The following is a 21,514-nucleotide window of genomic DNA, read 5'->3' as shown; positions in this document are numbered from 1 at the left end:
CAATATTTTAAGTGTCAAATAACGCCAATTATTCTTTTACCATTTCTTTATGCTTTTTTTGTGTAATATATTTTTATTTCATCTCGATCATGACAAAATTTTCTTATGATTTCAACAAAGAAAACATCATCTCAGATTTTGTACTGTATTTTAATTGAACCGAGAATATGTGATTGATTATGCATGTTTCTTTTAATAATGTAAGTGTATAACTTTAACCTCCTTAACCTTTAAAATATGTGACTTAAATAATAACGCAGTTGTCACAAATATTGGTAAACAAAGCATTTTTTTTGCAATTTTATGACATTTATTTAGAGTCATGAACATTCAGGAAATGTTTTGTAATTTTTTTTTAAATGTGCATAAAGTGCATGCAATTTTATAATAATCTAGACACAAATAAAACAAATACATCCAGAACTAAAAATTTTGTCCAGACAGACAGACAGACAGACAGACAGACAGACAGACAGACAGACAGACAGACAGACAGACAGACAGACAGACAGACAGACAGACAGACAGACAGACAGACAGACAGACAGATAGATAGATAGATAGATAGATAGATAGATAGATAGATAGATAGATAGATAGACAGACAGATAATGTAATATTTTGAGACTGATTTTGCTGTTTGTTTTAACAGGTCCGCCTGTGAATGTAACATGCAACATATTTATTAACAGTTTCGGCTCCATCGCAGAGACAACTATGGTATGTATTTGCACTTCAGAGATGATGTGTAACTTTCCATGCACAAAAAGGCTCCACAGGGTATTTGCACACTGTAAATCATTGTAATTACTGTATATTAGCACTGTGCTTCTATAGTAAATAATGCATTAATAGTGTTCTATTAAAATATCCAGTTCATTTATTAATGAAAACTGCGTAGGACACGCATACAGTGTAGTGTGTGTGCATACTTTCTAATCTATCTCAGAACAGACCTTGGTGATCATTTTTTAGGTCCCCTTAAATCATGTTAAAATCAAGGGAAAAAGCATATAGTTAATTTTGATCAAGGGAGACCTGTGTATGTGTGTGCGTGTGTCAGTGCTCATTCTTAGCAGCATCTCTGTGGGTTGAAGCAGGAACTGTATGGGCAATTTCATAAACGTCATTCACACTTACACTAAGTGTGTGTAATGCATATGCGTGTGCACAAAAATAAACTGTAAAAGTTTCTATAAAATAAACTGGCAGCTGTGGTTGATAATTGTACAGCTACAATGCTGTAAACGATTTTAGCCATATACTGTAAAGGAGCTCAGTGTCACACAACTGCTAAACACACCACAGTACAGTATGTGTATCTCAGACAATAACATTTGAACTGTCTAAATGTATGAGATTAATCATGCACTGAAAAAAAAATATTCAAAGATGATTTCTTGGATTTACAATTGTTTTTTTTTTTTTTTAGTTAAGTGGTTGTAAACAATTTATTTGGACTAAATTTAAACAAAAATTAAAATTTGTTTATACTAAATTTACAACAATACTAAAACAATACTAAATTTAATTTGTTTGTTTAAATTCAACATATTTCAATTGTTTGCAACAATTTTGCAGACATCATTTTTTGTATATAAATGCTCTTAACCTGGTGTTCAATAGTATTACAGCACATTATTAGTTGTGCACATTTGGCTGAGAAACTGTGGCACGGGCCTTCAGACTTAACAAGCGGATTGCTGAGCACACCTGGAGCCTTTTTTATTCAACTGTGGTGGCATATAATGGACAAACAAGATCCCTGTGGGTATGAACCACAAAAGAAAGAACCATAACCGCTTTCTGAAACTTGCTTCCTGATTGCTTGGAGGTTTTAGGATAAAGGCTACCTGTATAAAAGCAACCCAGGCCCCGGTACATCTGAGGCTAGCTTGCTTTCTTCTGCATGAACTCCTTTTTGAACTGCTCTTTGTTTTTTTCTGTTCTGATGCAATTCAGCCCAAGGTTTGTTGTTGTTAACACAAACTGTTGTCTCCAGCTCTGCTTGTAAACCACGGGTGTATTTATCCATCCATACAGTCTTTAAACGTGCTTTTGCATTTTTTTAACATATATATATATATATATATATATATATATATATATATATATATATATATATATATATATATATATATATATATACACACACACACACACACACACACACACACACACACACACACACTTTATAAAACATTATGGGTTGTTTCCAGAGCTTGACATTAACTTTTTGTATATTTCCAACATTACTAGCTACTCGCCGTTTTCAATAGCCAAACTTTTGTTGTTGGAAAAATATATCTGACATGCATAACATTTGAATTAGGTAAGCTAAAATTACCTGATTTGATTTTTTGTTACGTCCACATGCCTCCTCACTCATATAATTTTTTTGTGTGTCGTATATGAGCTTGCTCAATGAGCAAATGGGTTGTGGTATCATAGTGTTGCATTGCAGTTAGTTTTTATTTCACATGACTTTTCATTCAACACTAAAGATTTACCAAAAGATTCTCTAGCCATACACATCTAGCCACAAACATCACATTAGCTGAAATCAGCCAATTGGCACTGAAGTCCTCGTCAGTGCATCAGAATCGCCTGTGTCTCACCGTGTGTGATCATCCTCTCGTTAGGTTTTCACCTGCTTTTGCTCATGCAAACACAGTTATTATTGTCATCTCTCATGCTGACCCCTCATCGGGCAATCCTTATTGTTGAACACTGCCTTTTAAGAAAACTACAGTTTAAAAATTATCTTTAATCAGCCAAAATGGCTAGTGGCAGTGACTGAATTAAGCTGTGGTGGGCACAGCTAAATATCTACCCACATTTGGTGGGGTTGGCAGGCTTTAATGTCAAACCCTGGTTGTTTCAAATATAGACAAACAAAACCAATACTCTAAAAATGGTTTTCAAAATAAGGCATTTGACTAAATTGCGGGTTATATTTTGAATGTAATTTGCAGTATTACATTTTGATTTATGTACATTGCTGTGTGTTTGTCAGTCTGTCTGTCTGTGTTAGTTATGGGCAGAAACTGGTAACAAAAATCTGATTAATGGAAAAATCTTGCAGTTCATAAAAAGAAAGTAATATAAAGTTTACTGCGCCGGTAACAAAACATCTTTACTGTAGTGACTAATATGTGAAAACCGTATGTATGCCAAATTTATAAGTTCAGGTTATGAAATGTCATGGTGCTCAAAAACGTAATGATGCATTAATAACCGAAAATATCTTTATAAAACCTTGAAATATATATTTAAAAGCCGTTATGATAAATAATGATTATGTGTACATTTGTGTAATTAAAAACTGGCTTATAGGATTAAACCAGGTTTTTAACAGTGTATTTTTATTTTTTTATGCATGTTTCGATGTGATTTTTGCATGACAAGCTGTCATAATTTGGACATTATTTTGTACCAGCATCTTTCAACTATGATTTGAACACTGTTTAAATGGACCTTTATATATCTTCAATGTAAATACCCGCTGCATATGAAGTATTAAATGCAGATCCTTCATATTTATAGCAAATCTGACATTTATACAAAAAAAAAAAAAAAGAAGTGATTAATTGAGCAGTGTACAGAGTGTCAATGGCTAGGTATTCATCGGAACGTGCTTTCAAAGAATAAAGAAAGAAAGAGAGTGAAAATTCCAAATCCTAAATAGGTGCAATTCCATCAATTTGTTGCAGCAGCTGACTGTAGTATTGGTAACCCAGAAACCAACAATAAAAAGGCAAATATAAAGAAGTTACGTTCGTTAAATCAGTTTTTATTTGGCAATAGCTTTTCCACCTCTCATTGCTCGCATAAACCCTTTTTGCAAAAAAAAAATATTATACATACACACACACACATATATATATATATATAATTTTTTTTTTTTTTTTTTTTGCAAATTAAGGGATTTTGTAACCAAATTTTGCTGACTCCGTCACTCTTTTCTCATGCAGTACTTCAAAACACACATTAAAACAGCATGATCAAAAATGCACAAAATGTGTTTAAGCTGTGAAAATACCATATAAAGTTATTTAAATACACTACTTATAATTTAGTCACAGTCATATTAAGAAAAACAATGTACAGTTGATCACTTAGTCTGTTAGACCACTGACTTGCTTTACCGATGCACAAAGAGTCATAAGCAAATCTCAGACTGTAATCATGAGTCTTTATGTCACAAATGCCAGATGATGCATTAAATTGAACACGGCTGTTTTGCTGTTCATAATCCATATTTTGATGCATTAAAATGAACAAAACAAACAATAATGCTCTCAAAGTTGAAAATAAATTGGTTCTTTCTTCTACTATTGGGATCCTCTGGAAGATAGTTATTTTTAGTTCTTTGACCCTGTTGTACAGTCTGTGCTGATGTTGTCAACTCTATTATGTAATACATACCCAGAAGTAGAAAACAAGCTTTTTTGGTAGCTTTGGTTTTATTAACATGATTTTGGACTAATAAACTTTTAAGGTATGAAATTTGCAGTATGCTTTTATAATTCAATGACCTCTCATAGGCCAAAAGGCATGACTTGTGACCCTTTCAGGGATTTTTATTTATTTATTTTAAATGCCATTATTTAATTTGTTGGTGTAAAGGGGTGCTGAGATTATACAATTTTATAGGACACCAAGATGATAGGGGGGTCTAAACCCTTCCAAATTTATTCCAGCAGTGATAAAACATAATTTATTTACTAAATAATGCTAAAGCATTCTGACCTTAAAGCCTTCCTCAGGGTATTCAACGCACATCATACACAAACATTTATAAAACACTACCTCCATCTTGGATCACTTGATCACAAATTAGCAACAGCTTACAAACTAAAGTCATCACACTAATTAATTAACAGGAGTTAACTATCCACATGTAGCATCAGATTAATACACTTAAAAATACATTACAAACACAAACCACCATCACTGAAAATCTATGAGGGAGAAATTTTATCTTTTGGAACCAGACGTGTCAAGTAAAAAAAAAAAAAAATCCTAAAAGTTTCACGCTTCTTTCTCTTACAATTTCATAAAAAAACTGCTTCTTTTTTTCAATTCAAAGATAGAATAGGGAGGACATTTTATAATTACATTCACCAAAACAAATGCTGGTACTGTTTAATTAATAATGTCTTTAAGCAAAAGTATTGTAGTAACTTCCTTTTCCCCCGAACGTTTTTGTAAAGTTTGTTTCTTGCATCCTGTGAAGTGGTAATTTTGCTCCATTTTGTGAAATATGAGTTCATTCTATAGGTTATAAATGTATTTATAATGTACAATATGTTTACTAATTGCCCTACAGCTGCGGCCACCAACTTTTTTAAACCCATAAAAATAAAGCAAAGATTGTCTTTCTAACTTTAATTTACTTAATATTTTATGAATTTTAAACTGATGCAACAAAGAAAATCTGTGACAAAGCATCTGGATGACATGTCCTGTCATTTTTGAGATATACTGGCAGAGCTACAAAGATCTACCAGTCGACTGCAATTGACAGGTTATCGACTTCTGTCCTACAGCAACACTAAACCCAACACTTTAAAAGGAAATTATTTGCAGTTTTACATTCTCAAATATGATTTAAAAGCATTTTGAAAAATGAGCAATGTCCTCATTAGTCACCTTCTCCTTGAAATAGCCATGTCATGCCCATGCCACTATATAAGTTTGTGTCCTTATGTGTTACTCCCAATTACAACCCAGATCTACACAGAACAAACAGATGTGCTTTTAACTTTAACTACACGCGTATCCCAACATTCCTCTCTGTGAAGCCAAATGCTCATCACACACACACACTGAGAGTGCCTTGTCGCCTTCATCCCTCAGCTGGCTCTGAATAAGTTATGTGCTGAGAGATGGCACACTCACTCTGAAGTAATTATGTTTGAAGAGACCATGCTTTTGCCAAAGCCTTTCCTTTACTGAGAGTGGACTTCTCTTCATAAATATTCCTTCCTTCAAGCAGGGCGCGAGTCTCTTGTCATTTATTCAAATCAACAAACTGTTCTTTGTGATCCAGGGTACAGCTGGGCTTCTGGAAAGTGGTTCTCCGTGTCATAAACCTCAATAGCATGACAGTTTGTTTGATCTGTATTTATTAAGTTATTAAAAATTTATTAAAAAGGCAGTTCAGAGACACTGATTCAATTCTCTGTGGTGGACAAGTTCCAGTGATGAAACAGAAAATTATATTCAGTTGGTTGATTTTTCACCAACATACAATATGCCAAATTTGTTGATTTTTGGTGATTTTGGAGCATTCCATACTGGATAAATTCAGCCCAGGCCCAATGGAAATACATGTAAAAAACGTAAAATGTGTACATTTTATTGTGCATTTCAGAAAACACATCCACTAGAGGGTTTACCATAATTGTCATTCTCCTGGCTTTTGCACATGCTTGTGACAATTATCTGTAAACCAATAGCATTCTGCTGGGAATCTAGCTCCACCGATTTGTTAGTTATGTTGTGCTTGGTACCCTTCGGTAAGGTACCTGTGAAAGAGAATAGTGAACTGTGACCATGTTGTTTTATCTTGATTTTACATACCTTTTATCTGTTTTGTGAAACTATGTCATGGGTCGTGCACATCTCATGAGAAGCATTTCTCACAAAACAGATGCTTTATACAAAAATACTTGTGTAAATGTTCATTACTAAACTTTCTACGAGCATGATTGGATTATAAGTGCAGCCTACTGTAATGTCTACTGAATTATATTCAATACATAAATAAATAAATGCTACATTTATGAACATACAGGCTCTTACTGTTTCTGAAATGTTACCAATTACAAATAAAAATACACAAAACTCACATTTAGGCCTTATTTGGGTTCATAAATGATACGAAACCTATACAGTCAGTACAAACCTCTCATCTTTATTCTTCACCAGCACGTGTAACGTTTACATCTTGTTAAAAGTCATTCTGAGTTCATAATAGTGCAAAAGATGATAATAATTAAACATGACAGTTTGTTTATGTTTTACGTTACTGAAAGAATCATTTGCTCCTTTGTTTTATCAGGTATCTGTTTTTCTGTTTTTTTTTTTCGCACTTCACTCTGGCATTCGTCAGTTTTTCTGAAAGGAAGTCAGAAGCACTTCAATAATCACACTCACTTTATTAATATGACCTCAAGTTCGTTATTTCAAATAACAATCAGTGAGTGCACGCAAGCTCTTTAGAGAAAGCGAAACCAATATAGTGCTTTTAGACGGCCTTGTAAACAACAACAGGTCACACGGCAGCTTTTGCCCTTCTTTTTGACTTTGTGGCTGTTCATCAAGATGACGACAAGGTCTGTTTGAGCTTGGGTCGACATGGCTCATTATTATATTTTATTATGATGTAATGTTTCGGAAAAAATGAAGTTTCCCGTTTTCATTCTCCTGGCTTGTGCTCACTGTAAACCAATAACATTCAGCGGCTCATCTAGCTCCACCTTTTGATACCCTCTTGTTATGGTACGATTAGTTCTAGGTACCTTTTGACAGTGGAAACGGACATAAAAGCTAACATTACCGACATTACTTGACCGTACCACTCAGTGGAAACGGGTCAATAGATACAAATCAGACACCATGTCTATGTGGCATTTGTCAGGTGTTGTGCGAACATCTGCACAAAATAATCATTTACTTGTTGATAATACTAAACATCAGAGTGTCAGTGTAATAAAATGTAAAACAGATCAAAATCTTCTAGGTAACGTTTTTTGGAAAAATTAACAGTACAGGGATTATGATGCCAACACCTCATACTCACCTCTAGTATTCATTTAGCAAGAAACTGCAGCAAACATATGCTTAAAGAGCCCCTATCATGTTTTTTTGAAAATGAAAACATCCAGCTGAGGTTTAAATCTGAAAGTACAACATGTTTAAAACTAATTATTCATTTAATTAATAAATAGTCAACTCAGAGTTATATAAATGAATTGTGTTGGCTTCGGATCGTTTGTCTGAACACAATGACGTCGATTCAGTACATCACCAAATATGAGTGTCTGATCTGGTAAATTGTGAACGCGTCTTTCCCTTCAGACACCAGAGTGGAAGTGAAGGGATAACAGGACTGATCATGACACAAAGATGACGATCATAGTATAGCCAACCTAGTGCTGTTTGTTCATGTCATTTATCTGATTTTTGATCCAATAACCTATGCTGCGCCGTGGGATTCGCCGGCCAGTTCCTATTAAAGGAAGAAGCAACAGAGACTATTATGTATGGGACTTTGCCATTGACTGTTACAGTTCATATAGACCAGTTTCTTGTTCCTCCGGATCATAAAATGCAAATGTAATTAAAATTGTTGCCTCATTTTGTGTAGTTTGCAAAATATGCATTTAATTGTGTTGTAAGTCGTAAGTCACTCCATATGGCTTGTAATCTGTTATCTATTTTAGATCAGTGCTTGTAATGTATCTCTCAGGTTAAATCTGTAAGTAGCTATTCACATATTGCATCTAAAAACCATGTTGAAAACATGACACATGCTTCTTCCTTCACCAATTTAAATGTGTTTCTGAGCTCTCAATCCTCTGTCATTCTTCTTTGCTATGGCCACCATCATCTGTTCCTACACATGCAGCGACTATTTTCAAAATAGTTCAACTTTTGCCACAGTGTGAATTAACTAAACTAATCACAGCAGATTAGCTTCATGCAAAGGAAGGGTTTGGGAACAAATGAATTGCTGAACTAATCATATGGGAGTCGTTGGGATAATTAGGTCAAAATAAATGCATATTATAAGACAATGAAAGGTTTTTTGACCTTGCATGCATATCAGCCTGTAGTTGGAGGCCCCGTGAACAAAATATAACATTTTATAATGCAAAATAGGGACTCTTTAAGTACATTTGTGTGGTTTTACAAAAAAAGGTATTTCCAACGAGCCTGTCATAGATAAATTAGTACTCCCTAACTTAGGAGTTGTTCTAAGCCAAAAACATTTGTAGTTCTTGCTGCTGGGATTTTTTGAGCATGTTTAAATTGAGACAAAGATGATGCAAGGAATGTATTCCAAGAAACAGTTTTCTCCCCGCTTTTTCTACCCTACACCCTTCATGCCTTCAAAGCTTTCACTCCGAAGGGTAAACCCTGGGAAGAGATTAGGGTGTATGGATGAGCTCTTAAGAATGGAACAGCCAAAATCTGTAAAGCAGAACAGAAATAGTGACAGAAATGATCCTTGCATGAAGATTTGCACTGCATGACTAGATTCTCAAAGATTTTTCTTGTTAATCTTAGATGTGTTGCACGATAACTTGCTAATGTTTCTTCTTAAGTACAATGTTAAAGCCTTTCAAAGTAGTTGTTTGCAAAGAATTGTAGTGTACTGAGTTCACGTCTCAAGAAGAGCTTCATCTAGGTAATGATAGTCTGAGCGGATTGAAAATATCGTGATGAATCAAGTCAGATGAGTTAAAATGATTGTTTTACATGTAAAATCGACAATCTATGGCATTACACTGATTTTTTATTCTTGCTATAACCTTCTTGTATTTCCAAAATAGCAAGTTGTGGCAGTTAACAATAGCAAACAGCTACATCAAGCCATTATCAATATGAGGTAGAAATGTGTTTTACTTAGACTTGTGAATTTTTAAAGTGAGTATTGTCAAGTATGGTTTCACCTTTATACTTGTAATTGGTCCTCTGCTTTTGACCCATCCAATTGCACATGACACATACATTAAAAGTGATTATATAGTGCACATTGAGCAATAATGGTTAGGTGCCTTGGTCAAGGGCACTTCAGCTGGGTATTGAAGAAGGAAGAGAGTGCGAGTTGTTCATTCCCCACACCTACAATTCCTACCTGGACTGAGAATGGAACCTGCAACCTTACAATTCATATTTATAGACATCTGTACCATGAAACCAGTATGTAAATATACAATAATAAACAAGCTGCCACAGATATGCTGTCGCTGGCAGGTTTTAATAGGCAAGAGTAAAGACAAGAGTGAAATGCCATGCAAAGTAATTCTCTCCATCAATGCTTCCCATATGTCACATATGGATTATACCTTTCCTAGATTCCCTGACCAGTCCATCTGGGCCTTGGAGATTGCCTTCCCTCACCATTAGGGCCATGGGATAATCCTTACATCCAGGAACAAAGGACACTGCATTAACAGAACAGCATTCAGGACAATCATAAATTCCAAAACAACTGATAAACATCATGTCACTGCGACATCATTCACTGTAAAGCTCTCCATTTGCCATTTGAATGCTTCTCTGTAGAACTAAAGGAACGAATGGAACATATAAACATGTGAGGGAAAGATAAACTGAAAAGAAAAGTTTCAATTGTACGAAAACAAGTTATTTTCTGGAAAGAAGCAACATAACATTCATACTTCAACATCGCCATACTTTATTCATACAGATTGCATGAGATTTTTCCCCTTTTTTTTAATTGTTTATATTACTTATAATCACACCAAATACTGAGATACACCCATTGGCCACTTTATTACTAGTATCGGGTTGGATCCCCTTTTGCCTTCAGAACTGCCTTAATCCTTTATGTCATAGATTCAACAAGGCTGGAAATATTCCTCAGAGATTATGGTCCATATTGAAATGATAACATCACGCAGTTGCTGCAGATTTGTCAGCAGCACGTCCATGATGCGAATCTCCAGTTCCACAACATGCTCTATTGGATTGAGCTCTGGTGAATGTGGAGGCCATTTGAGTATAGGGAAATTTTTGTCATGTTCACGAAACTAGTCTGTGATGATTCACACTTTATGACATGGCGCGCTATCCTGCTAGAACTAGCTATCAGAAGATGGGTACACTGTGATCATAAAGTGATGGACATAGTCAGCAACAATACTCAGCTAGGCTTTGACACGATGCTCAATTACTAATAGACCCAAAGTGTGCCAAGAAAATATCCTCCACACCATTACACCATCACCTTTCATTTTGTTAATGCCAAATTCTGACCCTACCATCCAAATGACGCAGCAGAAATCGAGACTTATCAGACCAGGCAACGTTTTCCCAATCTTCTATTGTGCAATTTTGGTGAGCCTGTACAAATTGTAGCCTCAGTTTCCTGTTCTTAGCTGACAGTAGTGGCACCCGGTGTGGTCTTCTGCTGCTGTAGCCCATCTTCCTCAAGGTTTGATGTCTTGTGTGTTCTGAGATGCTCTTCTGCATACCTTGGTTGTAATGAGTGGTTATTTGAGATATTGTTGCCTTTCTATCAGCTCGAACCAGTCTGGACATTCTCCTCTGACCTCTGGCATTAACAAGGCATTTGCGCCTACAGAACTGCCGCTCACTGGATATTTTTTTTTTTTTTGGGCCAGTTTGTTTCAACACTAAATGCTTGTTTTTTTTAGAATATAAAGGAAATTTATTATAAAATGATGGCTAGAAAAGCCAAAGCTTTACTCAAGTAAAAGTAAAACTACTTAGAAAAAAAAATAATTAATTAAAATATTGAAAAAAACACTAGAACAGTGTTATATGTTTTGCTGGTTTATGTACGCACATTATGGCAAATGTTTCAAAGAATTCCAAAGAAATAAGCTATTTTAACTAGTGACATCATACAACGTAGATATCGATAAGAATTGATAAGGACAACACAACATGATAAATATAATTAAATTTAGCATTATGGAAGTCAATGGCTACCATTACAATCATTTTGCAAAATATGTTCTTTTGTGTTCAACAAAAGAAACCAGTGAAATGGTTTGTGACATGTGAATGATTTGTAAATAATAACAGAATTTTCAGTTTTGCGTGAACTGCCACTTTAAGGGTTTGTTATTGAACATCTCCCTACAGATTGATTACAGTTAAGTCTTTCCGAATTCTGCGACATCTGCCTGCACATGTGCTGGAAATCTCAGTCATTAAGATCTGAGCAGCCCAGTTGTATACAGTACTATAATCTCAAGATTATGCTGTATCTCAAGATTAACAGAGGCTTTATAAAGTAAAGTTACTATGGTGTAGTTTGCCACTCACTCATCATAGTTTCTGTCTCCACACTGAGGAGTGGTTTTGCATGTCTAGACTGAAAGTGCCATTTTTATTTATATATATATATATATTTTTTTGCCACTGCTCAGTTTGGCAAATGCTGATAACGAATTTAGAGCTGCCAACGGTTATGCTGACAACATGAAGGTTGAATATTTTTTTAAAAAATCGCAACTGAATGTGAATGCATTGACAAATTTGACAGGGCTATCTGACCGCCACAGAAGCCACAGACATACGAAGATGCAATTAATTGTTGGCTTTTTGGCATGTTCACAGATTGCCCCTCAATGCCAGCGTATCCCGCTTGAGTAGGCAATCACACAGCAGATGTGTGGAGATTGCCATGGAGCCACTGAAGGCCTGCAGCGCCTGAGCAAATCGCAGATGCGTTGCACGGTTCTGTCAAGCTCCTCCACACAGAAACACGAAGAGGACAGAATTAGCCACTAAATTGATGACAAAGTGGGCAAGAGATTGACAATACATTGGTGTGACATATATGATGAAGGAAAGGCATGCTCCATCAACTAAGATGTTGGCCAATTCAATATTCTGTAATCTGTGAGTGACAGCTATGTTTGTCAACAGACTACCACGGTTATATGAGCAAATAGAGCAGAACATCGACACTTTTATGACTTTCTGCTATTCACCATGAACTATTCTCAGTCTTGAGGTGTTTGCATGGAAGGTAGGGGATATGAGGTTTGCTTAGTCCCAATTCCCACCCATCAAATAGTAGTAGTAAATTTTACCTTTTCACCTATTTTAACCCTTTTACAAGATGTAAGATAACTCTTTGGTGTATCTAGAATGTGGCTAAGTTTCAGATCAAAATACCAGTCAGATTATTTATTATAGCCTCCATAATATGGCCATTTTGGTATTGGACTACAGTGTAGCTGTTTTTTGTAGCCTGTGGCTTTAAAACCAATTTAACTGCTTCTCCCCACCCACCAATCCCACATACGCGTCTGCTTCTCCTGCATTACATCAGATCAGTGTTAAAAAAAAAACAGGTGTTAAAAAACAGTGTTAGAGACAGACAAGGATGAAGCTGAATTACAGCTCATTAGTAAAATACCAAATAAGTTTATTCAATGAATTTGTGGTGGAGTTTATTCAAGCCTTTCTGATACGACGAGTCACACCCAAATGCTATTTGCATAACACACACACACATATATATATATATATATGTGCATTTATGGACACCATATATATATGTGTGTGTGTGTGTGTGTGTGTGTGTGTGTGTGTGTGTGTGTGTGTGTGTGTGTGTGTGTGTGTGTGTGTGTGTGTGTGTGTGTGTGTGTGTGTATGTTTGTGTGTGTGTGTGTGTGATATTTTGCCTGTAACATCACACAAAGTAATCTTCACTCTTCACCTCTGTGTATTACTCCGCCCACATACAGCAAGCAACAAGCAGAGACGCTACAGTTGACAAATATTACTGTTGTTAGACAACAAAATGTACTTTTGAGGCTTTTTTAGACAAGAATGTGGTTGTTTAGATTGCAACTAAGCAGATTATTTGTAAGAATAGTGCATATTTTAAAATATTTTCTGAAAAACAATTTCTGAGAGCTCGTTGGCGGCCAAAGACGGTTGACGTTGTCTATCCACAAGATGGTGCCAGAACCGCATAATAAGCCCTTGCTCAGTGTGTTCTCGAGCATAAATAAAAGCTGAAAAACAGAAGCCTTGTGGTTTTTAAGGTGGACCGGATACGAAGGTGTGAATAAAAAGCTGGATTCAGCCTTGTCCTTCCTTATCGCAAACACAACAGCAGTCTGGTGAGAAATCTCTGTAGAAGGATGGCATTTCATGTCACTTTCAGCCTTATAATCTTAGAATGTGAGCAAAATTTGTTGTTTTGTCATCACCTTAAGAGGGTCACACACCAGATGCGCCGCTTCACAATACGCTATAGAGAATCAATCAAATACTAGCTCTAAAGTCACGTTGGAGAATTAGTAACAGCTTCTGCTGTTCTGACATCAGCTGCAGATGTGAATGAATGGCAGAAGAAAGTAGTTCCTAATACAAAAGAGTTTGATTTTCTTCGTTATGTACAAGATTGTGCCGTCGAACTGTTGTATAAATGCAATATCACATGAGTAGCAATGTGCTATGGCTGTATATCAGCACTGGTGGGGCAAACGCCTCCCACTAGTTCTGATATATAGCCATAGCACACTGCTACTCGTGCGATATTGCTCATTTATTTATATATATATATATATATATATATATATATATATATATATATATATATATATATATATATAGTAGACTTGATTATGTCTTTATATTACAAACTATGTGTATCATAAAGAGCTGTATACTTTCCAACCTCTATGAGAACAGCGACATTCATTGTATTTACAGCTGCACTCAGAAAACAATCGCCTTTGATACCATGTGGTTTTGTTTTTGATTGTCAGCAGGTTGCACAGTTATAGTTTTAATGATTTTTATACAAATATTATGATATTAATATTTATAAGCAATCAAATTAGTATGCAAGCAAATTAAGATAAACTGATACTTCCAAAAGGCTTAAAAGTTGCTAATGAATGTTATTAAAATGAATGTTAAAACCTGTTAAATTTGCTGCTAGGTGCTTTTTTAAGTTTTTAAGTTGAGTATTATGTTGTATGAAAAGTTGCTAAATCTGGCAACACTGTTTTTAAATATGGATTCATATTTAAATATATTCCAGTATATTAAAAATATATATATTGGTAACATTTATATTAGCCAATATATTATAGTCCATAATTTTAAAAACAATGAAAGTCACATGAAATACAGTCGAACATCCAGTTAAATATCATCATAATTAGTTTCCAAAGGATCAGAAAAGATATGTGAATAAAAACTATATTTTTTGAGCACCAAATAAATTGAATAATTCAATAAACCACAACCAGTCACAAACAAAAAGAGTTCATATTGATTTCAATGGATGCTAATGTTTTCACAGCTGTATGAAAGCTGAACAAACAGTGAACTAAAAAGTCATTACTGTGGAAATGAAAATTGTCTAGTCTCCTCACATTTCTGCAAATTCACACAACGCACACACACTTCACGAGTTGCCATACTTCTTATTAGCTTGCTTTCCTGCAATCCTGTAAGCCAAATAGCACAGGCTTATTAATTCAATAATACGCTGTACATTTAGCCCGCTATTTATTAAATAAAAATAAAGCAATGAAATAAGTGTGAAGGTTCTGGATAAAAAAATCTTAACACAGGCGGTTAGACAAGATGTATTCAAACAATAACATGAAATTAATGTGAAGGCAAAAACAGTAAAGTATCTCAATTGACCACTAGTGACAGGTTCACAAAAAACATAATAATACCATTGGAAACATGTTACACTGCTTTTCTGCTTAGAACGACAAGAGCAGAACATCCCATGCACTGCCTTTCTGATTAATAAATTCTTTTTTTTTTTTTTTAAAGAAATTCAAAGATAAGACATAAAAACCACCCTGTTTTCCATCCGCCTGCTGCATAACAAATGATATCACCCACGCGCTGTCACCTTCCATTCATTATTAGTGGCTGCCTGTCTTTGTTACTATCAGACAAATTCAGTCTGACTTCACATCGTATATTCTTAGAGCTCAGAACAAAAGAAGTATTGTTCTCAGAAAGCAGAATTTTCCAATCTCTCCACGAATGCAGTTATTTCAGCTTTTATTAGTTTCAAATGACCGTAAATCGGTCTCCAAGCTTTCTGTTGAGGTTCATTAAGTTTTTTTTGTCTTCGTTATTCATTCAATTCAGCCAGGCTTCCAGGCAAATATCATAAAAATGATGGCAAATTTAAGCTATATTACATTTTCTCCTAAGACCTTTAAATGAATACGTACTGTGAGCCTTAAATTACTTTTAAAAATATCTTGTTTGTGAATGTCTCAAAGGCAAATATAATGGCCGTCTATAATGTGCTGTAATTCAGAGTGAACACCTTATTCAACAGATATGGAATATATATATATATATATATATATATATATATATATATATATATATATAGTCAGAATTATTAGCCCCCTTTGATTTTTTTTTCTTTTTTAAATATTTCCCAAATTATGTTTAACAGAGCAAAGAAAACAGAAATTTTCACAGTACATCTGATATTTTTTACTTCCTGAGAAAGATTTATTTGTTTTATTTTGGCTAGAATAAAAGTAGTTTTTAATTTTTTAAACAGTTTTAAGGACAAAATTATTAGCCCCTTTAAGCTATATATATTTTTTTTCATAGTCTACAGAACAAACCATCATTATACAATAACGTGCCTAATTACCCCTTCCTGCCTAGTTAACCTAATTAACCTAGTTAAGCCTTTAAATGTCACTGATGTCATGAAGTGCGCCTGTTTTCGTGATTGTCTTAGAACATCCGATTCAGTCACCTATGGGAGAAATGACTAGGAATAATAAACGGCAGAAAATGGTCAAACTACTTGCTCTACAAACAAATGTTTGCATAACTATACAGACCAAGTAGAATAATATAATAAGATATCAAATTGCAACATCAAGCAGCATAATGAGCAGTTTTTTATGTCAAAAAATGAATGGAAGTGAATGTGACCGGAAGTTGCGAGACAAAAAGATTCAAATGGCAGCGCCCGCTCGTCAGCGGAGAATAAGGTGAATAGAATGTCTTGAAAAATATTTGGTGTTAATATAGTTTTACATATTCATACATATTACATATTTACAAACTAATTTGCTTTCTTAAATTTGCATTTTGCTTCACAACAAACAATACAAACACTCACTTGCAAAGAGTGGAAACTATTATGAATAATGGAATATGCAACAAGCCAGATCTAATTGATCATTGAGTTTTTATATGCCCAATAATCTTTTGGAGAAAAAAATGTAGCTAAAACATTTAACATTTGCAAGTTACAGTATATTAAATATATAAGATTTTTTTTTTTTTTTTTTTTATTAAACTGTTGGCGGGCAAACAGTTTGATCAACTAGGAAATAGTTGGCCTGTCACAACCATTCGATAATAAATAGCTTATTACAGTATTAGTAAAGGAAAAAGTAAATAAAATAAATACTTACTATACTCATTGTTCTCAGAAGACAGAATGACACAATTTACTTTTATTGACATCAGCCTAATTTGACCAACTTCTATAAGCTATTTTTTAAACTTATTTATCATTTATACTTATACAATATTTACAATTTATACTTATACTATATTATTTTAACCATTTAACTTATTTTAATTATTATTTATAGCTATTTTATATTATTTTAAATATTGCATCACTTGCTTCTATTGTTTGCATTGCATACTTTTCTTCCTTTATATAATCTTACATAACACCAATTTAAAATGTTTACAGTTGTAAATTCTACAAATTTAAAGCAGTGCGCTGAATGTGTAAATCTCAGTCAACATTTCACTGTACCATAAATTTCAATAATGGTGCTCATTTACATTTGACTCCCGGCAGCTGTGCCTGCTTGTAACGTGAAAATACCCATTAAGCCTGATTTATTAAAACTAGCCTGTTTTGCCTCTCCTGTGTATTTTGCCTTGACTGACGTTATGCATTTTTTTCTCCTAGGATTACAGAGTGAACATATTCCTCCGGCAGAAGTGGAACGACCCCCGGTTAGCTTACAGCGAATACCCGGATGACTCTCTGGACCTGGATCCCTCTATGTTGGACTCCATTTGGAAGCCTGATCTGTTCTTTGCCAATGAGAAGGGAGCACATTTCCACGAGGTCACCACTGACAACAAGCTCTTGAGAATATTCAAAAATGGAAACGTCCTCTATTCAATTAGGTGAGATTCCACAGTTATGCATCTAAAGCATTTTGTAGCATAACTACAGTAAACAGCAGCTGTGTTTTGGTCAAATTAACAGATTTTAGAAAAATAGGCTGGACCTCAAATTAAACCCAACACGCACCTTGATGTTAAAAAAAAGTCAAAAATATGTCAACAATGCAAATCAATTTGATGTCAAAACATTGACGTCCATTTGGCATCATCTACACCGCATTCCTTAATTGCTACATTACATGCAAACTATCCCAATGTAAAAGTGACACCATATTGACATCAAATATTGGCATCAAAAAACAGGTCAAAAATCGATTACAGAATGGTCTTGCATTAATAGTTATAATGATACAGTTCGATAATGAAATGTCTCAAATATGGATGAGCTCGAATGGTTTGCAGGTCATAGGACTGAGAATGAAGAAGTGATTAAGTGAATATTGAGAAGCTTCCAATAAAGGTCTAAATAAGCTTATAAACCACCTTTAAGATTAAAAAAAGATTCCTTGATGGTTCTGGGGACTGGCACTGATTGTCTGTGCCATGTATTGATAGGATTTCAGATCTTAACTGTATAGATATTTAGCAATTACTAATAACTTCAAAATCCACATGTGATTCTTTGAGCTGTTTGAGCATGTGATTCTTTGGAGAAATATCTATCTATATATATATATATATATATATTGCAGCACAATTAATGCTTAATCATAATCATAATGCTGAATCAGAATCTCATAATTACAATATGATGCAAATGCAGCCTCACAAATCATAAAGTAATCCTTGCTTTTGAACGTCATGAAATATGCTGAACTACAGATGATATGTGAAGCACAAAACTAGCCTGTCAACTGCTGACTTGGTGCATCCAAAATCACATATTTCTCGAGTTTGAATATGAATTTGACTTTACGGCCATTAGCAAAGTATGTTCTACATATAAATCAGAGTAGTTGAATCATATATAGAAGAACTGTCTGCCGTTTATTATTATACACTCTCAGAAATAAAGGTACACGAGCTGTGATGGGTGGTACCTTTTCAAAAGGCATATTCATAAATTCTCTCATGTGGCCTCAATGGATAGCGAAGTGTCCATTGAGCGGGCTCTACAGAATCTCTCTGGTAGTTGTACTGTAGGTCGTTTTTCCAATATTATATATTCAGACATGCTGCTTGGCTCACAAACAGTTTTTCACATACTATATACTGTAATTACTATGCAATATTTGTGACTTATTGAATTGGGTGGACCAGATGTCAATTTACAGAGCAGCAGAACAAACTTAAAATGAAAGTGTTGGTAAATGGAAGATATTTGATGCATACTTTTGAGTAGGTATAGGGCCATGGCCTATGAAAATTACTCCTACACCAGTATCTGAAAATGTTTGACATTCAAAATTGTTCACATACCCTATACTGTAGTAGGGAAGTATGTGGTTTCAGATGTCTTTACATTTACTATACAGAATTTGTGACTCATTGGATTAGGTAAACCAAATGTTGGTAAATGGAAGATATTTGACTCATATTTTTGAACAGGTATGGGCCATGGCCTATGAAATTTACTTCTACACTAGTATCTCAACATGGCAGCATCAGTCCAAAATCCGGTGTCACTGTAGCTAAAATACTTGTTTAAAAAAAGTTACAATTTCAATTACTACATTTTAGATGGTTTGCCCAAAAAATAATTTACTCATCTTCCACTTCTTGCAAATCAATCTGAATTTTTCTTCTATTGTTGAACAATAAGGAAGATATATTGATGAATGTTTATTTCCATAGTATGCTTTGTTCCTATAAATGTCAGTAGCTTCTTCTTTTCAACCTTCTTCAGAATAGAAAGAAGACAGAAATTTCTTTGGGTTTGAGTTTTCATTTTTGGATGAACTTTATTTAAATATAATTACTTAATTATATAAATATAAATATTAAATACAATTACTTATAATTATTTACTTCATTTTAATATAATTTCCCTTTCAACCCTAAAAAAAACTAATCCATTACTGAACGTCAGAATAACCAGAATGTCATTCAGCATCAGTCACGACAGAGCAGACAATATCAATGTGGCAGGGTGAAGGGTAGAAAGGAAATGCTGGAGTTAATAGTGAGGGGCAAATTATGTCAGGCTTTTGAGTAGATATGACAGAAAGCTGCGCAGATGTGAAACGACAGAGGATTCACTCTAACTGAAATCCACGTGGTTCCCTGAGGGAGAAGGAGTGTAATTAAAACATGGCCAATCTGCGGCTGTCAGACTCGTCTCTGCTTTGCTTTAAAGGCCTTCCGTTCAAAAAAATCCCACCACTCAAGCAGCTTCCGATTCTCACAAACCTCCACTTTGATTCCTCCTTTTGTCTGAGCCGTGGATTTGTGCATAATACATTTAGAGAACGTAACCTGAATTGCATTTACATTTACAATTTTTCAACCAGGGGAAAAGCCCAAACTGTTTACACTGGCATATTACATTTACATTTATTCATTTAGCAGACACTTTTATCCAAAGCCACAAACAACTGAGAATAGTAGACGCATCAGAATTAAAAATCACTCAAAAAAATATTTTTACTGCTTGTTCAAACTACTTATTTGAAACGAGCTTAATCAACACAATTCTTGAGTTTTTTGGGACGACTTAATTGTTTTATGTTGGGACAACATATAGGAATTATGTGGAACCCGGCAATTTTTTACAGTATAAAGAGATGCAGTGACAAGCGTCAGTTAGCTTAGCAGTATGTGATTTTATTTATTTCTTTAAACCAGTTTTATGTTTACTTAAAGTATATTTTTGAAAATAGCAAAAAAAAAGATAAAATTGTAAGTCAAAATTATTGATTTTACTTTTATGCCAAAAATAATTAGAATATCTAATAAAAAGATAAGATTTCTTTCCATGAATATATCAAAATTTAATTTTAGATCAGTAATATTCATTGTAAACAAAACAAAATCCACTCCTCAACCCCCTTAGCCCACACAGAAAAATAGTCTATAATATTATACATTGCGTATACTTGTAATCAACATACAATAACCTAATTTAGACATCTTTAAATTAACTTTTCTTAGTATTTCAATTTTTTGAACCCTCAGTTTTAGACTTTCAAATTGCAGCATCTCAGCCATGCGGCACAGTGACTCAGTGGGTTGTTCTGTCACCTCACAACAAAAAGATTCACATGAAAACACAAAAACTCGCTGTAAGACACTGTTAAGGTCATGCTGAATCAACAGGCAGCGATAAAAGTATTTTATGCTGGCCTCACACCAAAACCAAAAAGAAGTATTTGCGCAAGTAAGGTACATACAAAGTAAATGCTAACACGCAAACAGAGGCAAATTACTGTCTCACTGCGTGAATAATGCAGGCTGCGTTTGTCATGAACAAGCAGAATTATCTTCAACACCACGTTTTGGTGTGAATCCAGCATGAGAATAAAGCGGTGTTGGTCAATCATGAAGGAGAGGGTCATAAGGTCACAAGATCACACTGATACTTCGTTTACACACTGTGATACCACACCGTGACTCAGCTGATGCTGCTTTTTGTCTAGACGAATGGCCAAACTGCATA

General features: G+C 34.5%; 1 protein-coding gene across 3 annotated transcripts in view; it reads left to right on the top strand.

Annotated features, from left to right (window-relative positions):
- The window catches only part of glra3 (glycine receptor, alpha 3), a 108,727-nt gene that overhangs the window by 46,882 nt on the left and 40,331 nt on the right, over window positions 1-21,514 (top strand). For all 3 annotated transcript variants that reach the window (XR_015475510.1, XM_087235087.1, NM_152965.1), the window contains 2 exon segments: window positions 653-720; window positions 17,696-17,919. Coding sequence is in view for 2 of the 3 variants with exons in the window: in XM_087235087.1 (XP_087091213.1) it covers window positions 653-720; window positions 17,696-17,919 (292 nt within the window). In the remaining variant the exon portion in view is untranslated.

The sequence above is a fragment of the Danio rerio genome, chromosome 1 (genome assembly GCF_052040795.2).
Source record: "Danio rerio strain M-AB ecotype USA chromosome 1, GRCz13ab, whole genome shotgun sequence".
Taxonomy (NCBI): Eukaryota; Metazoa; Chordata; class Actinopteri; order Cypriniformes; family Danionidae; genus Danio; species Danio rerio.
This window is presented reverse-complemented; position numbering and strand designations above follow the sequence as displayed.